We start from the raw sequence: 20,403 nt of genomic DNA, 5'->3' as shown, positions 1-20,403 counted from the left end.
TTTAAATTCTAGGTTCTTTGAGATGTCATTCCATCTCTGCATCACATGCCATATCCAAAGCAGGAAATGGTTTGGATATTTTTTCTCTTTAAAGGTGCTTAAAGCGGCAGGAAAAGGAAAGTTTGGAAACTGCTGGCTCATCCTGTGTTCTGAAGTGGTCTGCATGAATTCCGTCAGTGCATCAATTTGCTATTCCAATGAAAAGTAAATCGATAGAATTATGTCCAAAAAAATAGTCTTACCAGGCAGAGAAAATGTTCCTGATTTAAGCAAACGCGTATTCATCTTCTGTTTTGGTGACATTTTGAGGATATTGCACAGACATTGTGAGGCCACATTTTCATGATAGTTGAGAAACCAACATTGACAAGCAAACCATAGCTATCCTGGAGTTTTGTGCTTGTTTTGCGATCACTTTTTCAGGTAACAGTTGCACCTTTTGTCCGGGAAATTATTTTATATAAATTATTTTATTTTAAATCTCCACATTTTCTTATAATCTGCAGTAATTGCTTAGTACAGGATTTATTTTTTCTGAAACTGCCTCTCTATTTCCTACCCTTCCTGCGCTTTTTTTTTAGTGTCAAATGTCCAACCATTGCAGTGAGGGCTGAATGGTGGGAGAGTGTGTGTGGGGGGGCACACGGGAAGAGGATTACTCAAGCTTGCAACAGGACAGGCTTCCCCTTGATGTGGAAGACAGTGGTAGGAAGTGTCCAGATTTATGATGGTCTCTAGCTGAGCATCGTAGCCTCCTTAACCATTGCAGTTGACCAGCAGACTGAGGGGGAGAGTGTTAGCATAGCTGTAAATCTCACTGAGAGTGTGGCTCAGACATGCACACACACAAACACACACACACATCCCTCTGCTCACAGCTCACAGGCAGACAATGTGTGAAGGAAGGGCGGTACCAAGGCTGACTAATTCATTCCCTTTTTTTGGCCCGATCCCTAAAATCTTTTTCAGGACGTTTTCATATCAATTTAGGGGATTGAATTATTGTTCAAATTCAGTTTGAATTTCGCCACAATGTGTGTGTGTGTGTGTGCATTTTATCAATTTTCCCACTGAAGCATATGAGCACTGTTGTTGAGGTGTACTTTTCCTCTTCTGCTTTCTCCATGTTCCTCTCAGTGTTGCGACTCTCTGTCAAGCACCATTGAGTCTATTTCACTCTCAGGTGATCTGAGGATCATATAACTTCCAATGCAATCCTGCACAAACGTGCTTACCGGCCCTAATATCTCAGTGTGTGTATGTGTGTGAGTGACAGCAGTGGCGGTGAGGAAGTGTAGCGTCTGCGCTGATGTTTCCCCATTAGTGCCTAATGCTTTCTGCAGATGGGGTGGTCGCTTGTCAATTTTCAACTGCCGTACCCACTTGGACTCTGGCCTGGATGGACGGTCCATCCTTGCGAGGCCCCTTTGCTCAATGTGCACAGTGCCCTGTGTGTACACAAGATTTCTGGCCCCAGTGGGGAATGTTTACCCAGCTGAAGTCCAACAGTGTTGTACTCTCTCCCAGCTGTACTGAGATGACTCACTAGGGTTGCATTCATTGACCAAATCTAAAAATGACTCTGCTTTGTTTCTGGCATTCACTTTTAGTTTAGGCTGTCATGCAGTGTATAGATATTAGAGTTATGTTCGAACACAAGCATAAGCACAGTCAAGCAATTGTGAGCCTGAGGCAGATGCAGGATCAGCTCTGGTTTTGGAATATCTTGTGAGTCCAAGACAGGGCAAATGAAAGAGAAATGACACCTGGGAGAAACTCTATTTCAACCTATCTGAGCTCAGTGTATGTTTGTGTGGGTGCAAACACATATGCCTTCACACATAGATATGCAACTCAACATAAACGTAAAATGTAACCTTGCTCCATGAGCCCTCAATTTTTTTGCAGAATGACAGCCTTTCATGGCTTTGTGCAGTTCCGAACACTTTTCAGCTTAAAGCCCATTCTAGAAACAGGAGAGTATACCTTCAGCACTTTGCAATCCCATAATTCACACTCTCAATCTGCAGAGTGTCGGACCACAGCTTCTCCATCATCATGCAATAATGCTGAACTCCATTGTGAATAAGTAGATGCTTTGCCGGGACGGTGATTCGGCCCTCCACTATGAAATCAGTTTCTGCCAAGTACTGATCAGATTTATGACAGTGTCCGTTTAAATGTAGCCAATTTCACTTTAATATGAGACTAGAAAATGATGCATGTCTAAGTGTCTGATGCTCCATCGAGAGAGTATCGCCTCCTGAAGGCAGCGTCCATAACCCAGCATGGCACAGCGATGATACAGCTGATGTAAGCCTAATATTCAATATTGATAATGACCCTGGGCGGAATGGGCTCTGATCATTTAGGAAAATACTAGGCTTCTTTTAAAACCATTTTCCTGGCCCTGAGCCTGGATTTGTGCCATCTATCAGCGCAATATGATGGGCAGATATCGTCAGAGCTCTTATCACCTCCAATGAAATGAAGTCTGTCTGCCAAAAATACAGGCGTGTTCATGCAGAGAATGCACCACATTTGCTTGCATTTGACAAACTTGCCACAGTTATAGGTCTCATCGGGTTTTCTCAATAATATTGAAGGAATCCATGTCAAAATGTGTCATTTTTATCTTTCATTCTTATCTACTCTATCTAGAGATCTACACATGTATGTACCAGTACTGGCCCTTAGAGTCAACTCTATTCTACTGAATGGGTTGAGCTGTATTTGCTAAAATTATTTTTCTTAAAATGCCTTTATGATCTTATTATTATCCTTCTGTGTTGCCTTATACCATACTTTGAGGCTTTCTTGCAGACATTAATAACAAACTCAGTTAGTCAATACACTACATGACGTCATTACGCCGACATTACGTCTATCTGCAAAGACATTTAAGTGAAGAATCTTACATTATCATTTTCATACATCGTTTTCTGCACAACAGCATTGCGCAGGCTGTTTAGGGGTGTTCCCCGCTGACTATGAAACCTGCACCTGTCACGGACCAGTCAAGGAGCCACCATGGAAAGCTGGGAACTTTTGAATGGCTTCATCTGTAAAAGTGGTGTTGCTTGGTCAATTGCGAGATCAGGAATCCTAAACCTTCACCAAATCCCGGCAGAATTCCAATGATATCCTATCTCTGCTCCCTGATGAATGTACTTCGGTAGGTATTCCTTCGCACGTAACTTGCTGCATAGCTGTACTCTGCCAAAATGTGTGCTCACTTATTCATACATCATCACCATTTACAAACTCTCAGCAGGTCTATATGCACCAACTTTGGCCAACTGCAGTGGTCTCATTGTGCTGAAGGAGTGTCTTCTCTAGCATCCTTTTCCCCTGGAGCTGGATAAGCATTGGAGGGCATGAGTGATTAAATCAACTATATACACAGATTCAACACACACACATGAAATTCATAATGTGCCACTGCCATAATGGATCTCTCTTTCCAGGCAAGTTGTTGTGTTGGTCAGTGAGTGCTGAAATCTTAAGAGTATTCAACGTTTTTTTCCTAGAGCATCAGGATGAGATTTTTTTTTTGGTTGCCACATCGGAGACCTTTTGAAGAGAGTGCTTGTTATCTACCATTACACTGTGGTTTTATGAATGGGAGTTCAAACACTGAAAACTCCCAGGAACTGATGCAGTTTTGGACATGGTGCACAGCTCAAGTTCGGCCTCTGTACACCAATTTTCATATTTTACCAGCCAAGAAACTGTTCAAGAATGAATATTATATGAAAGGAGGGTGGAACCTGTAAGTAAAATGATTGGATGAAGGAAGAAAGCACACCTGATTCACCTGGTCATCATTGTTGCGAATAGGAAATTGTGATATGTCCATGAATGCTTATGATGATCTCTACAAAAAATAGCCATTTGTGCGCTTCCCTGTGTGCGAATCCTGCCTTCCTGATGATGCTTGGGTCTCCAGTGTTCAGAGTGTCAGCTCTGCGGCATCCGCAAGGGAAGTGCCTCGGTGCTATCCTCAGACAAAGCCCTGACCCAGGGGTTAAGGAATGTGAACCCAACACTATGACAATCAAGACCTTCCCTCGAGGCAGACAATGCAAAACACATCGGTAAACGCCCTGATAATTTCAACCACTTTTAAGTTCATTATTGCACATCTTTTTCAGACAGCATTCATATTTACATGACAGTCAATTTTGGAAAGGGAGAAAAGAAGGAGCGTTATGTTGTCAAAAATATTAGTTATGATTTCTTATTATCAGATACTAACAGCTGTTAAATGTACTGTTTTCTTTCTAATGTACAGAGAGAATGATTTGGTCTGGGAAAAGTGAGTGTGTTTGTTTTCAGTGAGTGTCATTTTTGATGGATTCTGCCACAGACAGGCAGGAACGTAATTGTACCCATTCATTGAAACCCAGTATGTAATGACTATAGACAAAAAATGATTTTTTTTCTTTTCTGATTATTTCATAGTTTTCTGAAATGAATTGCTCAACAAAATTAACAACAATAATTGTCTATAAATAAATGTTTGTTATTGTGGAACATTGAATTAATCTCACTGTTTTTGTTCATAGGAGAGAAAGTATTTTTTTAAAAAACGATGTGTGTGTACATTCCTCTAGATTGAAAACCATTGTCATTGCCACCAAAAGAGGCCATAATCACTTTTACGGATGAGCTTGTGAACGGTCAAAGTACAAAGGAGACCAAAAGGCCCTTGTCTCATTTATCACCCACTTTAAGAGGAGCCGAGAGAAGGAGGAGGTGCTGTCAAAGCAACCATAGCCGAGCGTATCGTAACTGTGGTGGTCTCTCATCCCCTGAGGCAAAAACACATCGCTTAAAGTGGAGGGAATAAGGCAGTTAAAGACCAGCAAAAGGATATTGCGAAAAGAGTTAAATATAGAGGTGGTATTAAAAGAGGTGTGGCGTCACAGGCGGACAAAACATTCTACAGGAAATATTGGTGAAGGTGAAGGGTCAGACTGCTATTCATCATGGCCTGAGTTGAGGATTAGATATCTTGGTCTAGCAGGAAGATGAGAGAACCGAGTCTGATCGAGGCGTTTTAAAAAGACTGTCTTGCGTCTGTCTTCTATTACAGACCAAAGGCTCCAGGCAAAATAGCCTTTTGAACCGAGGACATATTCTGCTCCTGTCAACCCACCCCTCCTCCACACTTCCTCCTTCGACGAGTTTTAGCCCTCCAATTAAGCCATTTCACATCATCTTGCAAATTTGACAGTTCACTTGTGCACAGAGTCATCAGTTTTGTTCAACACTCGTTTAAAGCCCCAATCCGAGGGATGGTCTGAATGCGCCGACCCCCAACAGAATCTGAAATGGTGTTTTGATAAGAAGTCATTTACCGTTAATGTGCAAAAGTGAAAATGTGCTTGAAGGCTAATAGGGAACGTCAGTATTCATTCAGCAGTTATGTTTTTCATGGCAGCATTAAGGTGTCGATAAAGAAGAGACAAATTTGGGTGGCTAAGATATAAATTTAAAAAGATGTAGATGAAATGACCAGAGCACATAAATCAATCGCTTCCTAATTTTCAAAATACTAGAATAACGCTCAGTCCTCTGCCAAAGAGCTAATGTTTTTCTGCCCTCCAACCCTCCAACCAAATACATGCTATAATATTACTTTTTTGATATTTTTTAATTATTTTATTTTCATCAATTACATATTATCTCATTCACATTAGAAAACACATACACCGATGAATGAGCCAAAAATTCTCATGTATTGTTTGTGCTTACTTGTCATTTCATATTTCCAATAGATTATAGATCCCGCCACCAGAAAATGAGCCATTATACCATGACGCTACTATTTTGCTGATGCGGACTTGACAACCATACAATAATAGGTTTGATATGGATGAAGTTAAAGTAAGCAAGCGCTTGAAAATTACATTTAAGCAGATATTTGCTTCCTAACACTCACTCGGCCATCAATGTATTGATTCATGTTCATTTTGAAGGAAAAAAAAAAAAAATATATATATATATATATATATCAAACAAAAACTTGCACCTACTGTGGCCCTTTTGTGGATCAGTTTGAGACCCCTGCTGTATATGAATGCACCCCCTATGATGACACACCTTGAGAAGTCAGACTTTACATTCGTCCTCATAATCAATTGTCTTTGATCTCAGATGTGCCATGCAACGCATTAATAATGGATCTTGCCTCAGTGCAACCGTGGTGAGCACACCTTCAAGCGCTTCATAGGAGCATGCTCATCACAGGGGCCTGGAGGGTGACTACAGGAAGAGCGTTCATACACTCTCTGTCCCCTCATCACATATGGCACATAAGATTTCATAATAGGATTCATATGTGGCTGACACTTCTCCCTAAACTGGGCAAAAGCGCATATTCCATTCCCACCAGAGTATTCCATAGCGCATGTGATGAAGGATAGACAGGGGGAGCTCACAAGACGGATGATGCAAATTAGGTGTAAACTGCCTTAGTCAGAATTTGTGTAGCAGGAGGAGTGATGATCACAGATCCTGCTGGATGGAGCTACAACGAAATACGCAGTGAGAGTTATGCAAATGGAGCATGCTTCTGCTGAAAGCTAGCCGAGGGGGCTTATGCGAATCTGCTTCAAACTTTTATGCATCTGCATTCAATTAGATCCCCCCCCCCCCTCTTTTTTTATGCCATGTTGGCAGATCGCAGCTGGATTTTAGCAAACATTACCAGATGTAGGAGGAGGAGATTTCAGAGATGTATCGATTCTGTAACAGAGGGGCATTTTAGGTGACAGTTTTGCTTGGTGTGAAGAAAAAGCCTTGAACTGTACCATTGTTTTTGTTGAACAATTACCTTGATATGTTTAACATTGCAACAATTTTCATTACAATTGGTGAAATTAGTAACTGTGCATGCATTCGTATATAACAGATTTGCGAAGACAATTTTTTTATGCCAGAAATTTTTCCAACAGATCAAACTGCAAATATTAGAGGTACAACCTCATATTCTTAAACCCAAATATTGGTGTGATAAACTTGCCATTTTTCCATACGTGTCTATCTTATCTTAAATTGCAACTGGCAGTACGGCGGCATTTCAACAAGCAAAGCTGCAGATTTGAAGCCTGTAGTTTCTACTTCACGCAAACAGATGGTCCACCTGCAACTTCAAGCTGAGACACATTTGTGGGCGTGTTTGGTAAATAGACATTCAAAAAAGGGAATCCGTAATATCTAAGTAGAAGCAAAACTGAGACCTGGAGTGCGAATTTCACTGACTCCGATTCTGAGCAGGAATATTTACACTGTGATGATGATTGTACAGGGATACAGAGTGTTGACAGAAAGCGTCAGCGTTGGGGCGGATAGTGAGACCAAGTTTGCCGTGACAGTCCACAAGCAGTACATAGTGGTGCTTCATGGTCGAGGTATAGTCCAAATGGTGACAGAGGTAGCGCCTTTTTGGAGAAAAACACGGAAAGCAGCAGAAGAAAAAACGGTGTTAATGGTCCCACTGTAAAGTATGATGCCCAGCCATCATGTTTCTTGCTTGAGAGATGAGTAAGAGTATCTTCAGTGGATCAAATATACATCCGTAAGCGATGTAATTCACTGACATCACAATATAGAAATTAAATGAGTTGGTTTACTTCCATCCAAAAGGTTTCGTCATACTTTTTCTTTTCTTTTACAGTATGCCTTCATCTCTGACCATTTTCAAGCTACAAAGATATCAAAGCTGTTTCCACCAAAACATCCCTGCGACAAAAATTGATGACAAATTGTTGATACACACAGTTCATGCCAATGGTCTTTCCCATTATACAACTTCTAGTGTGTTTTACGGAGCCCTGGAAGTGGCATACATGTGTTTATTTTTTTTGGATGTGGCATGCATGACTTTTTTTTTTTTTTTTATCCGAGATAACTATCTTGAGATAATTTTGATCTCGTGATAATGCGTATCTTGAGATAACAGCTCAAGATACGCATTGAGCTGTTATAAAGAAAAAAAAACTCATACATGTCACATGGTATTATTTTGAGTAGAAGCCACTTGATCAGAGTGTTAAAAGCGCACAGACTTTGCTGTCGGGAATATTCTGATTTGCAGACAGTGAATGACAACGTTGATGAACAGTTATGAAGCCGCGGGAGACATAGTGGTTACAGGAAGTAATCATTTCTTGAGATAAAAATTATCTCGATATACTAATTATCACGAGATAACTGCTATCTTCGGCTAAAAAAAAAATGAAGTCATGCATGTCACATCCAAAAAAATAAACACATGCATGTCACTTCCAGGGCTCCGTTGTGTTTCATCTCCGACACTAGTCTTTTAATCTTACATTTGCCTTACAGTATATCTCGGATGATGACCTTTTATTCCAAACTTTGCATGATAGATAGGTGGGATGGGGGTAGGTCAAGTAGGTCATGAAGAAAAACATATAAATATAAGACTATGAAACTGTGAGACTGAAGTGTCTTCATCTCTTACTGGAATAGGTTGTGCATAAATGAACTGTTACAAGGACGTTTTTACTTGAATTGAGCACCACAGAGCATCCAAACATGTATATTTGATGTGAATTTAAGCAAATGTCGCAGTGACTTGACGAATCACTTATGCCTCAGATTGATGTGTGATTGACTTGAGTGTTGAGCTATTTACACAGCAATGGTTCAAGTGATCAATTGATCCGTCTAACAGTCTGAGCGCGCCATCTTGGTGACCAGGTTAGACCAACAGTGGAGGTGAAAAGAGGTCACTGTAGCCCAGAATGACACAGAGCAGCGTATTTACAGTCGGCTGCAGAGTAGTTAATGTGCAGAAATGATGCCGGGAATGCGTGCGTGGTGTCGCTGCAGCCTGGCGTGCGTCAGTGGGAGTACCCCCTGCACAGGTCCCCTTTTGCTGCGCGGATCCAGCAGTTGGAGTTGTTTCACTGCCAGAGAAGCGCCGCAGCTCAGCGAGGAAGCAGGGGGAGAAACATTAGCTTCTCTTTAGAGGCTGTTAGACCTTTCGCTTGTGTCGCTTTGAGCCGCGTCCACTCGGGAAGCTCCGGATCCGCGGAGGCAGCAGCAGAGTCCGCTCAGCTCAGCGGCGCGAGACAACTCTCCAAGCGCGGTCGTCCTAGCTGGCATGAGCTAACCCCACCACGCCGACATGGAAACCAAGCCGTTCTTATCATTGGGTGAGTTTGTTTGTTTGTCTTTTATCTCATATGATGTGAATAAACGTGTTTGTTTTGCTTTTGCCCCAGCCCGATTTTTTGTCGCTTCCTGACAGCGCGTGCGGCAAGTTGCCTCCAACATGTTCGGACAAAATTGCATATTACCTGAATCGTTTCATGTCCAAAATAAAGTACATTCAGTGACTTAAAACTATATACTTCAACAACCTCCTGTCTTTTTGAAGGTGCCACCTCAGCTGATGACATTTTATCAGTAGAAGCGAGTGACAGGTCGGTAAACGTGTGAAGTTTGCGGTGAAACGTCGTCCACGTATGAAATATTGCGAGCTGAATTAGCATAAATTGGCATAAATTTCACTACATGTTATCTAACTCAGTGGGTTGGAGGTGTTCAAGTAGGAAAGTTTACAAATGTAATGCGACTTTGAAGGTCGTGTGGCCACACGTTGCCGTCTATCTCCGCCAATGTTAGAAGGCGTCTCTGTCTTAAAGCTTTAGTGCTGTGCTCACATGACGCGCCGTTCACTTTTAACGTGTTCTTCTTGTGCTAGTCATGCAAATGAAAGCGTTTACATTACTTGTTTTCACGGTGTACGGGTTGCAAACAGGTGTCATTGATAGTAATGATCACTGACAGTCATGAAAATGTCAATTAAAAATGAGAATCTGAAGAGTTTTAGTTCGTCAGTGTAGGTGTTTTCTCATTCATGGTTAGATTGAAGAAGTGTGTGTGAAGTGTTTCCCTGTTTAGTACGCTGATGTACATTACATCTGCACAAGTGACAGCTTCATTTATTATCTGTATGGAACATAAACTTGGATACAATAACACTTGTTGGATTTTGTGGTTCAGCTGAAGCAGTGACGCTCTGACAAACTATATTGTGAAGTGTTTTGGTGCTCTTCGTCTAGACATATGGAAGGTCCAGCATACTGTAAATCATTAATGATGAATGCTACTGTACGTTTGTCCAAGCCCAGACCCTTGTCCCCTGCAGTGGAGGCAGTCTGAGCCCTCTTTCATGGAGGCGTCGTGTCACACCTTGAGTTCGGCTTTCTTGTGCACACCCGGTCAATACACTGGATTTGCTAAGTTGCCCAGGACACAGTCGCAGGCCTTCCTCACTGACACTGTCTGCTCTGCCCACCTTCTTTTTTCAATAATGTGTGTATCCCAGTGGTGTAATACACACACTGGTTGTTGCTACAAGCACAGCGTATTGCATGTCTGCAGTGAAAGTGATATGACTTCCACTCCGGTACAAATAGACTCCTTACACACAATTGACAGCACATATCTGGTGTTGGTCTTCCACTTAATTGGGTAATTGAACAATGACGGTGTCTAATCTCATCGTACATGCTGTATCAGCAGCTTTCGCCCTGCCTTTAGTGCTAATCTGCTGCTCCTTAATTCACAATTTTTATTAAAGCTCACTCTATCAATGGTCCACTTCATCACTGATTGTTAATTGGCCATTTCAAGGACGTGGCAATCTACTAAGTCCTTGAACGTATTGATTAGCCGCGCAGTTATCTGTAACGCTGCATTAGGAATTCTGACGTGCAGCTGTTCAAGATGACAGGCCCTGCATTTTACTATTATAGATCAGTTGCTAGAAGTGATGATGACATCTCCCTTTAACGCCACGCTCTCTACTTTATGCTGATGTTCGTCCTGATCCAAGTGATGATGGAAGTGTTGACATTGAAAGGAGAACGTGTCCTTTTGGCAAAGCAGGGTGAGTCTGATCGTGGCACTTTAGAAGAGTGAAGAGGAGAAGCCACTATTGTTTTTTTTTAAATAATGCATTTAGGAACTGTGGAAAAGCAACTGTGTGCAACCCTGAAGAGAACATTTCACAAGATGATACGTTATATGTTTTTTTGTAAGTCACAATACAACAAAGTTATCTTGTTTATTCATTTGTGAATCGACAGATCTGTTGTCATCATTTTAAAATCAACACTTACAATAATATTCTTTATGGATTCTTGACTAGGGTTATGAATAGCTGTGGAAAAAACAAACAAACAAGCATTTTACTTGGTAAAATGACTGCTTATTCAGTGGTGCTCTTCTTCTGCTCGGGGAACCTACTTATAAGTTATCTGCACAAATTAATTCCATTCAAACTCTCAAATGAAATATAATTGACATCTACCCTGCAGCTGATCTTTTTATTATACACTGTCGTACGCCCGGGACAACAAAGATGCTAGGCTTGGCTGCAGAAATGCAGGGCTAATTGAGGTTTTACAAAAACTATATTCTGCATTCTTTACTAAACTCCATCTAAGCATTGATAAATGTTTAAAATGTAATACATGTGAAAAAGACGCTAATGGCACTAGTTGTCATTATGTCTTGCAAAGTGGATGTCAGTAGATAATGATCAGGAATCAGATCAGAAATCATTATGAAAAAAAAAAAATCAATCAGTTAGTACAGCATTCCCTATTAAATAATGCAATGGTAGATATTTTTGGAATTTAAGGATGAGTTATTGTTTTAAAGTTATTCTTGATCTGAAGCTGTATTCTGCAAAAGCAACAAGAGTTCAGATAGATCAAATAAGCTGAACTCATCTATCATGCTTGTTTCTGACTTAACAGTGTGCCTGATCACTCACTCTTAGGTTGGTTTCACCACCTGCTGATTGCGCGTGCCATTTTCTCAAAACAGATCAATTTTAAACCGCCTTGATGATATTATTATTTTTTTCTTGAGAACAAGCGATTCTCCCCTCCTTTCCTTGGCAAGTTCATGGTCTTGGATTGATGTGTGATTTGTGCTTGTGATGTGTGTGGGAGAAAGACTGAGGGCTGCATTCCTTGTCTGGCTGTAACTCAGGAACAAAGGTAATAGTGGGAGTGGGTGTGTGTTGTCTGCTCTGAGGTGTATGTTGTTGCGAGTGTGTTGGGAGAGCACTGCTGGAGGAAACACTCGGCCAGAAGCATTTGGCCAAGTTTGTCTTTTATGGCTGTCCAGTTTTGTGCTCCTGATGTGTGATGCTTTTGCTCTCCTTTTGAGAAAGGGGTCTGCAGCTGTCATTTTTATTGGAGGAGTTTTATAGCAAGACTTAATGGCTTAAAGTGACAGCCTGCTCTCCTTTTTCTTTTCTCCGGCAAAATCAGGCAAATCAAAGAAACTGTGCTTGCCCTCTTTGTGGCACCTCTACACTTTCCCACCCTGCGAAACTTTACCAGTGAGAAAAGCTGTCATTGACACCACACAGCAAGTGTGTTTTAATTACACAAAATCACCGTGACTTTTTTTTTTTTTAATTCCTGGACTATCTAGTGATTAGTGTGGAGCATTAATTACACTTCATGACTTGGAAGAAAAAGAGCTGGCCTCAGATGAAACATCACATTATTTCAGCCTGTCATAATCTGTTAGATGCATCCCACATGTTTATCGTCCAAACATAGAAGTGATCCTGTGGACCTTGCGCTGAAGCAGAAGTAGCGTAATGACTCATAAGCTTTTTAATTATTTGTGTAAGAAGCTTTTTCACTTGCAGGAGGCCTTTATTGATAACTGCCGCATTGAACTCTGTACCTTCAACCTTGACCCTTGCCCCCAATGTACTCTATCATTTCAGGAATTTGCCTTCAGCATTCGATCTGCTGGTTAAAGCGCCCTGAGACAGTAACATGTACTTCCTACAACTTCCTTTCCTTTGCTTTCTTTGTGTCCTTATGAAGCCATTCTTTTGGTGAACATTTACCTCCTTTTAAACGACATCTTGATTCATCTGTAAAAAAAACAAAAAAACAAACCCTGTAACTGTTAGATCCATTGAAACAAGCAAACCTCTTTGGCAAATGAATTTCTAGCGAGACAATCTCTTCAGAGTGAGTTTAGCTATTTAACACAGGTTTGTAGTGATTGTGAAATATTTTTCAGATATATGTATGTATGTAATATGATGATGATGGATTAGATTACATTGCCTTTATTCTTCCTGATTTGAGTTCAGTTCAGTATAAGTTCAAGTAACACTTTTTTTTCTTTTTGATATGAGAACTGTGCATTTTCAGTAGACAAGGGAAGAAAATCTTCCGTCAAGATATGCATCATCTTGTATCACGATAATGATATACCACAATATAGTTTTTCAAAGAATAACTTAAAAACATACTGAACATCATATTACAGAAACTGCTCTACTGTTTCCCCCCCGGCTTTACAGCACAGAAAAAATGTGTAAAATACAATAAAGCAAATTAAGTGTGTAATTTAATTCACTAGGAAACTGTGATGATCAGTGCTGCGGTGTTAAATTTAATTTTGTGTACAAAGATATGTCTTATTCAAACATGAATGTCTGAAGAATGGAAAACAAATGAAGGAAAAAAAATTAGGGATGCACCAATACTGGTATTAGTTCGATACCAGACTTGAGTACTTGCAGTCATACTCATAGAATGGCTGCTGATATCGCAACACTGATACCACTTGACGGCTGTGCGCAGTTTTAGAATGTCAGTTTATGACAATTTTGTAAATTTGTTTTCGTGTACTGCAGTGAGACTTGTGACCGTTACATGTACAAGAAAAACATACTGAGGAATGCTGTTCAAATAAAAAATCTCAAAGTGACTGTGTGTAAAGGCGTTTGACATCGGTGAGCAGGCTTATAGTTCGGATTTTGAAACAGGGCATCCAAAGCCACGTCCCCGGCCCGTAACCCCACCCCCAGCCCGTTCTCCTCCTGACTCGCCATGTCAACAACTGACTTTACAACTTGCTTTGTAAAAAAACAAACTGGAAACATCTATTTGTACAAAAATAACTTTTTGCAAAAACAAACATTTGAGTCAAACGTGCCATGCAGCGAACTACAACACTCCACATCACAGCTCGCTGCGCGGCACTGGGGAGCGGGGGAAGTGGGCTTTGAGTTAGTTTTGTAAACGATTATTTAAAGTTTGGAACTTACCTGCATTTCCTCTTCTCATCCGCATCAGACATCCATCAATCACAGTTGCACGTGCAAGATTACGACGGTAAAGAAATATGGAGCCCGCGATGGCCATAAAAGTTTAATTTACGTCATATTCAGTGAACTTACCAGCCAAACCTCACTTTTCAAGGAAACTAGTGTGATGGCACTACGAGTAGGACATTATAGATGCTCTAATAATCGGACATTTAGGGTGTCGTGCTGTGGATACAGGATGATTCCATCGGCTGCAGCATTAGCTCTGACTCGTCAGAGCACCGTCAGCCTTCAGTGTTTACAGCAAGTTCTCCAAGTGTTAAAATGGCTTTTCTGTGGGCTTGCAGTATTCAGGGCGCGTACTGCCACTCTTTTGAAGTGGAAACATAGCCTCTGCAGGGATTTGACCAAATCATACCCGTAATTCGTATTGAGAGGAAGGTCGGTTCGCCCTCCTTCGGGCAAGAAGTCGTTCTACAGGTTCTGTGTGCATCAGAAGCAAGATGAGGAGAGATGGAGAAAGATAAGCGAGGAGTCAGAAAGAAATTAAATTGCTACCAAGAAACTATGTCTTCAGCAACAATCAGGGAAAAATCTCTGAAATTGGTACTCGAGTTGATACGTTTTAAATAATGAAACTAACTGTCAACTCCAGTTGTGTAATTGCATGGAATAGTCTGAGTTATTTACCGCATTTGTGGTGTTTTTGTAATGAAGCGATGAGCACACAGTCCTGGATAGCTGTTCATGAGGAGGGCAGACAATTTGTTCTCAAGATCTGTGATGCACCTTCTAGGTGTAAAATAGGACACAAGGAAGGATAAGAAAAGGGATATTTTGTCATATATGTTTTCTCTTTGCTCTCATTTCCTCCCACAGCCACAAACATACTGAGGTTAATATTGAAGGATTTTAGGAAATATTTCAATTGTGATTTATTTTGACAATATTGCAATTCTGTGTTTTTGGGGATTACTTGTGTTTCACTAAACTAAATGATTAAATTTATTATTCTATAGTAGAATGATATATTGACGCAGTCTCCACATGTCCCGCATGGAGCCCTACACAACCAAAATATTTTTTACTCCATTGAAATGCCTAATCGTCGGCATACATCGCCGATGGCTGCCTTCGTCGTCATTGTGGTCACGGCCAGCTGATGAAGCCATGGCGTGGCGCCTCTGTGACTGGTGGAGTGGGTTTCCAGGTTTTCTACCATGGTTTTGCAGAGCTTGCAGCGTGCTTTTGTTTTTAAAATCGCAGCCATTGCGATTTGAAAAGTGCACTCTTGTTCAGGTCTACTTAACTGTAGCAACATTGCTCTTGTACTTTGCTTGAACACAACTGGAAACACACAATGTACCACAGTTAAGGCACCTACAAATAATAAACAGGGTTGATGAAGATAAATTATGAATTATTTAGCAGCCCTCGTCACAGTTTATATCTGATATTCTGCAAGTCGAATCAGAGCTTTGTCTGATCAAAAGATGCATTGACGTGAGTTTGATATTCCTGTGCCATAAAGGGAATGGGAAAACGAATAAAAGATTCCAACTGTTTTAATCATGTTTCAACAATTAGAGAACTTCATATGTCTGTTCTCTCATTGGCGCTCAAACATGCCTTTGAATAAAGATGCTGCACGTTGAGCTCAGTCGATGCAGTTCATTGTGCTGATCTGGTTTATGACCGGTGATGGTCGTATGCAAGAGGTGTCCAAGTGTGCCACCGTCACCCTCCACGCAGCACCCAATGGTATTTGTCTGTCACTGTGCCAGATGCAACACCGGGCAGCAGTCCATGGAAATCCCACAGCGTGTAAAACACCTCTGTTATGATCTGCGTGCGCACATGTGTGAGTGGACAGCTGAGTAGGCAGGATATGTAAACCCACTGTAGATCTGTTTGCCTGTTGCTACTGACGAAAAAATAAACACTTTCTTTTAGATAGATAGGACTTAACTTGAACGTGGGTATTGTACTTGGCAGTAGTGGTTTTAGAAATAGGTGTGATGAATTTTAATTTTCCTCTTTCTCTGAACAAATATACTTGTGTCACAAGAAGTTTGAATGTTTTTGGCTTCACTTGTGTTACAGTACCCAGGACTGACTCATCGGACTCCCTGGTTTTATGGTTCTCAGGTTCTGGTATCTGTGACATTAAAACATGAAGAAGAGTAATAGATGTAATGAATACATAATTGCTTCCACAGAATTTGTAGAAGGATACAAGGGTAAAGGTTTCCCAAATATAATAGATATATCCCATTTATTCCAAAATGGGAATTTACAGAATTAATCTGCTAAATAGTAATGCTGCTCACACATTGCATCTCTGTTTTGTGTGTGGCAAACATATGGTGTAGTTGTAAAGATTGTTTCAATATGTGAGTAAAAAAGTTAATCAGAGCAGAATCCATTGGTTCTACAATGAATAAACCAGTTCAAACAATTTTTTTCTATGTTTTAATAGATGGAGAAAGACTGATTTACTGTTTCTTGACGCCTTCAGGTCTAGCATGTTTATATCCGCTCAACACACACCCACCTGAATGCACACTTGGCTGCATGGGCAGAAACAGTCTGAGTGGAAGTCTGGAGGGCTTTGTCACCTAAAGTTAGACACCTCACTATAGCTGTCTGGTTTTTGGAATGTTCTCAATGGTTGGAAGGTGGAAGGGTGTGAGGAACTGGAGGGAAGGGGGGAGGGTTCTATTTGGCGAGAACAGCATCACACTCATGGCTTCTCTTTTTTTGACCATAGCCCGGTTGGCTGACACAACTTAAAATAAAATAAAAGACATGTTGAAATGTTTCATTTTCCATTCCCTGAATTCAATCTATTTGAGCTCATCTTGTCATTGCTGACTCTGCATCATTACCTACTTGGTCCCATATTGTTATTGCTACTTGTGCAAGAAAGTTAGACAGACAGACGTTACTGTTTTTGTCTTTGTCTCCTACGCTGCTGCATACCAAGGTGTTGACAGTAGCCTGTACAAACAGCTCTGACTAGTTCAAGTGTCACGTTTAGGATGCTTTCTAAAGTTAGGTAATACTCCCCAACACCTGAATGTTTTGTAGCTTGTGTTGGCCAGCAAAAGCATTATTACATTTGATAACATACATGACTTGAGTTGCTTTGTGAGGTTATGACTTCATGATGGCTGAGGATGAGGATTGAGGATTGTTCAAATACAGCCAACAGACTAAATTGTTGCACAACTCATCTGCCAAGTGTGTCAGATACACTATTTTTGTGTAATCGTGCATGCAGTCATGCTGGTATGCACAAGCCTTTACATGTCTTTTGAGTGCCTTGGACAGGATTAGCTGTTGACATGTATGCTATGATCCAGTGGTCTATCTGCATAGGTGCAAAGTGGAGCAGCTGAGAGTCTAGTCAGCGTGCGCTGTCTGGAAGCATGGAGGTCAAGGGTTGTTGCTGGGTCATGCTCTGTGGGAGAGGAGCAGACTGCGCAGACATGACATCAATTCTATGTTGCTTCTGAGACGGGAGAAAGCTTCGAAGGAGGTGGATGAAGAAAATAAATCCTGTGTAAGCTAATGCAGACTTTATTATTATATTTTGTACTTATCACATCATATTAATCATGCAATTAGTCTGTAACAGAGACACGTGTTCAATGATCCAGAAAGAGGTACAATTGCACTTAATCTACTCTTCTCTTTCTACTTACAGTTTTGGTCTTACGAACACACACACGCACACATACGCACACATGCTCTCACATATGGGCTTTGGAGAATGAGAGTGGATGTTTATTGCAGGATCCTTGTGAATGCTAAGGTGCCCTGGGGGCTATTAAACCTTTTACTTGAAAGACACGATCAGCGAGTGGTGATATGGACTGCCTCGACGGTGGGAGGGGAAGGTGTGCTTAGGGCGAAAAAGAAGTGCGCAAAAAGAAGGCTAGAATGAGAAGTTTTTTTGAACAGCAAGTAGGAGGGAATAAACAGTGAGCACATCTGGATTGCCTCAGCAGAATATTTGTGTAACATCTGGAAAATTTCCGTGGAATTTAAGGGTCCCCTCCTTTCATTTCAGTTGTGTTTTCTCCGTCGTTCCACGACTCTGCCCTGTTTTTTTGCATCTTCAAAGTTCCTTACCTTTACACAGCCACATAAATATTCCCAAGGTATTGCAGCCATTCCAGACTTTATAGTGGGCTAAATTGGACCCGTGTGACCGACTCCCCTTTGTGCGGCACCGGTCTAATTATGTGCCCCAGTGGTGAGAGGGCACCCGTCTGCAGATTTAGATTCTGCCCATACCTGAACCTAATACTAGTCCTTGTAAAACAAGAAGGTGAAAGACTTTTTGGAAAACGCTAAAGGAGGTCTGTATTTTCATATGGTTGTGATACCTTTACCTCACTTGGTTCAAACTCTTTCACAAGACCTTGATACACTAAGGCACTATTGCTTCTATTAACTGACTTAATAGTGCTGCCATTCTCTAAACTTATAAGAACCCAGGAAAAAAAGAGTTATTAAATTAATTATTAAAAAATGTAAAAAATGAATAATTCAGAAAGCATGGCAGATTTGATTTCACTGTGTATTTTTTGTGGAAACTCTGAAGTCATTGTACCAAATTATTGTCTCTCTTACCCAGGCAATGCACAATCATGGCCCATTTTCTTGATTTTAGATTGACCTCAGAATATGGCTGATATACGTCGTGGCATTAGAATTCTTTGCAGGCATTATTTGTGTTGTGTTTATGCTGTTTGACATTGAATGATCACACTACAGATTTCACCACAGGACCATCAGCGTGTTCCAAATTCACACTTTTGTACATCTCTCACAAGGTGTTTCTCCCCCTCTCATCAGTACCTTTCCAAGTAGCTGTTCATTAGTGATTAAGATTCAGATGGATGCCAAGCTCCTTCTGTCTTAGCCAGGCGAGTCTCCTTATGGAATGGTGTCTCTGACAGGCAGGTAGATTACTAAAGAGTGCAAGGGAGGCTGTGGAGAATGCTGTGGTACATGCTAATGTTGCAACACCGCTGATCAAAAGAGATGTACCAGAGTCTCCTTGTGATGGGTTCACTTATGTCGGGCCCCCCCTGGGAGCAGCAGTATGCACAAGCAGGAGTCGGGCAATGATCAGAAGGATAGAATAAGAGGGGGCGAGAAAAGAGAAGGACTTGCAAGGAGAAATAGTTGGTGGAGAGAAAGCGATATACGCAAGGCAAGGTGTTCTCAACCCTTTCAACTGCACTCTCTACCAGTATTTTAAGAATTGAGCTGATTGAAGAAGGACTTTATTACGTTAATAAACTCTTATATGTTCTCTTAGATATATAAGTTAAGTAACGTTTCCATCCTTTGCTCACCACCACTTTGGATCATGTTTTTGTAATCCAGAACCTGGGAGTACAGTGGTGGAAGGGTGTGGTGTGTGACTACAGATACCTTCATGTTTCAAAGCTGGAATTGTTATATCGTTGTGCATTTTATTTCTTTCCCTGCTGTCAGTAGTCAAAATATATTTCTAGATTAGGGGTGGGCAAACTGTACCACAAAGGGACTCAGTGAGTGCAGTGAGGACACCTGATATTGACTTGATTGTCAGTCAGGTGCTGCGTTTTTTTCAGCTGCACCTGATTGGTTAAACTGTGTGAGCTTGTTTGGTTGGAACAAAAGCCTGCAGCACCCTGGCCCTCTGAGGACTGGCTTGCCCACCCCTATTCTAGATTTAGTTCAGAGATCAAATTCCACTTACACATGAGCTCAAGAATAGGTTTCAAGACCAAGAGTGGCCAGGCTATTATGATCTGGTCACAAAGAAAGAAGAGACAGGGGACATGTTGGATAAACAATGTTCAAAACATAGGCACCAGGTAAAAGAAGAAGTTGAAGAAAACCAGTGAGATCGATGTAGCCAAGGAGAACATACTGGTGTACTAGGGAGAGTGCTATATAGACTTCCTGAGCAATACCTGATGGGAAAATGCCAAGTGACAAAAGGATGAGCAATTTAATTGAGTGACTTCTGTTAGCTTAGTGCTACTTTTTTGGTTGCTATCATTTAATATATTCCAAATTGCACGTTTAAAAAAACAAACTTTCGACACACAACAAACATCAAATATGTCCACAAAGCATCAGCAAAAGAAAAAAAAAGTAAACTATCAAACAACAAAAGACAAACATCCATAATATGTAAACAAATATCATGACAAAATAAATAAATAAAATAGAAGTAAAGGAAAGCAATTAGATAA

General features: G+C 40.9%; 1 protein-coding gene across 4 annotated transcripts in view; it reads left to right on the top strand.

Annotated features, from left to right (window-relative positions):
* Nucleotides 1-8,939: 8,939 nt before the first annotated feature.
* The window catches only part of rxraa (retinoid X receptor, alpha a), a 78,746-nt gene continuing 67,282 nt past the window's right edge, over nt 8,940-20,403 (top strand). For all 4 annotated transcript variants that reach the window (XM_053855444.1, XM_053855423.1, XM_053855434.1 and 1 more), the window contains exon 1: nt 8,940-9,191. In XM_053855444.1, the coding sequence (XP_053711419.1) occupies nt 9,164-9,191 (28 nt within the window). In that variant the 5' untranslated portion in view covers nt 8,940-9,163. The remainder of the gene's footprint in view (nt 9,192-20,403) is intronic.

The sequence above is a fragment of the Synchiropus splendidus genome, chromosome 1, assembly GCF_027744825.2.
Source record: "Synchiropus splendidus isolate RoL2022-P1 chromosome 1, RoL_Sspl_1.0, whole genome shotgun sequence".
NCBI classification, from domain to species: Eukaryota; Metazoa; Chordata; class Actinopteri; order Syngnathiformes; family Callionymidae; genus Synchiropus; species Synchiropus splendidus.
This window is presented reverse-complemented; position numbering and strand designations above follow the sequence as displayed.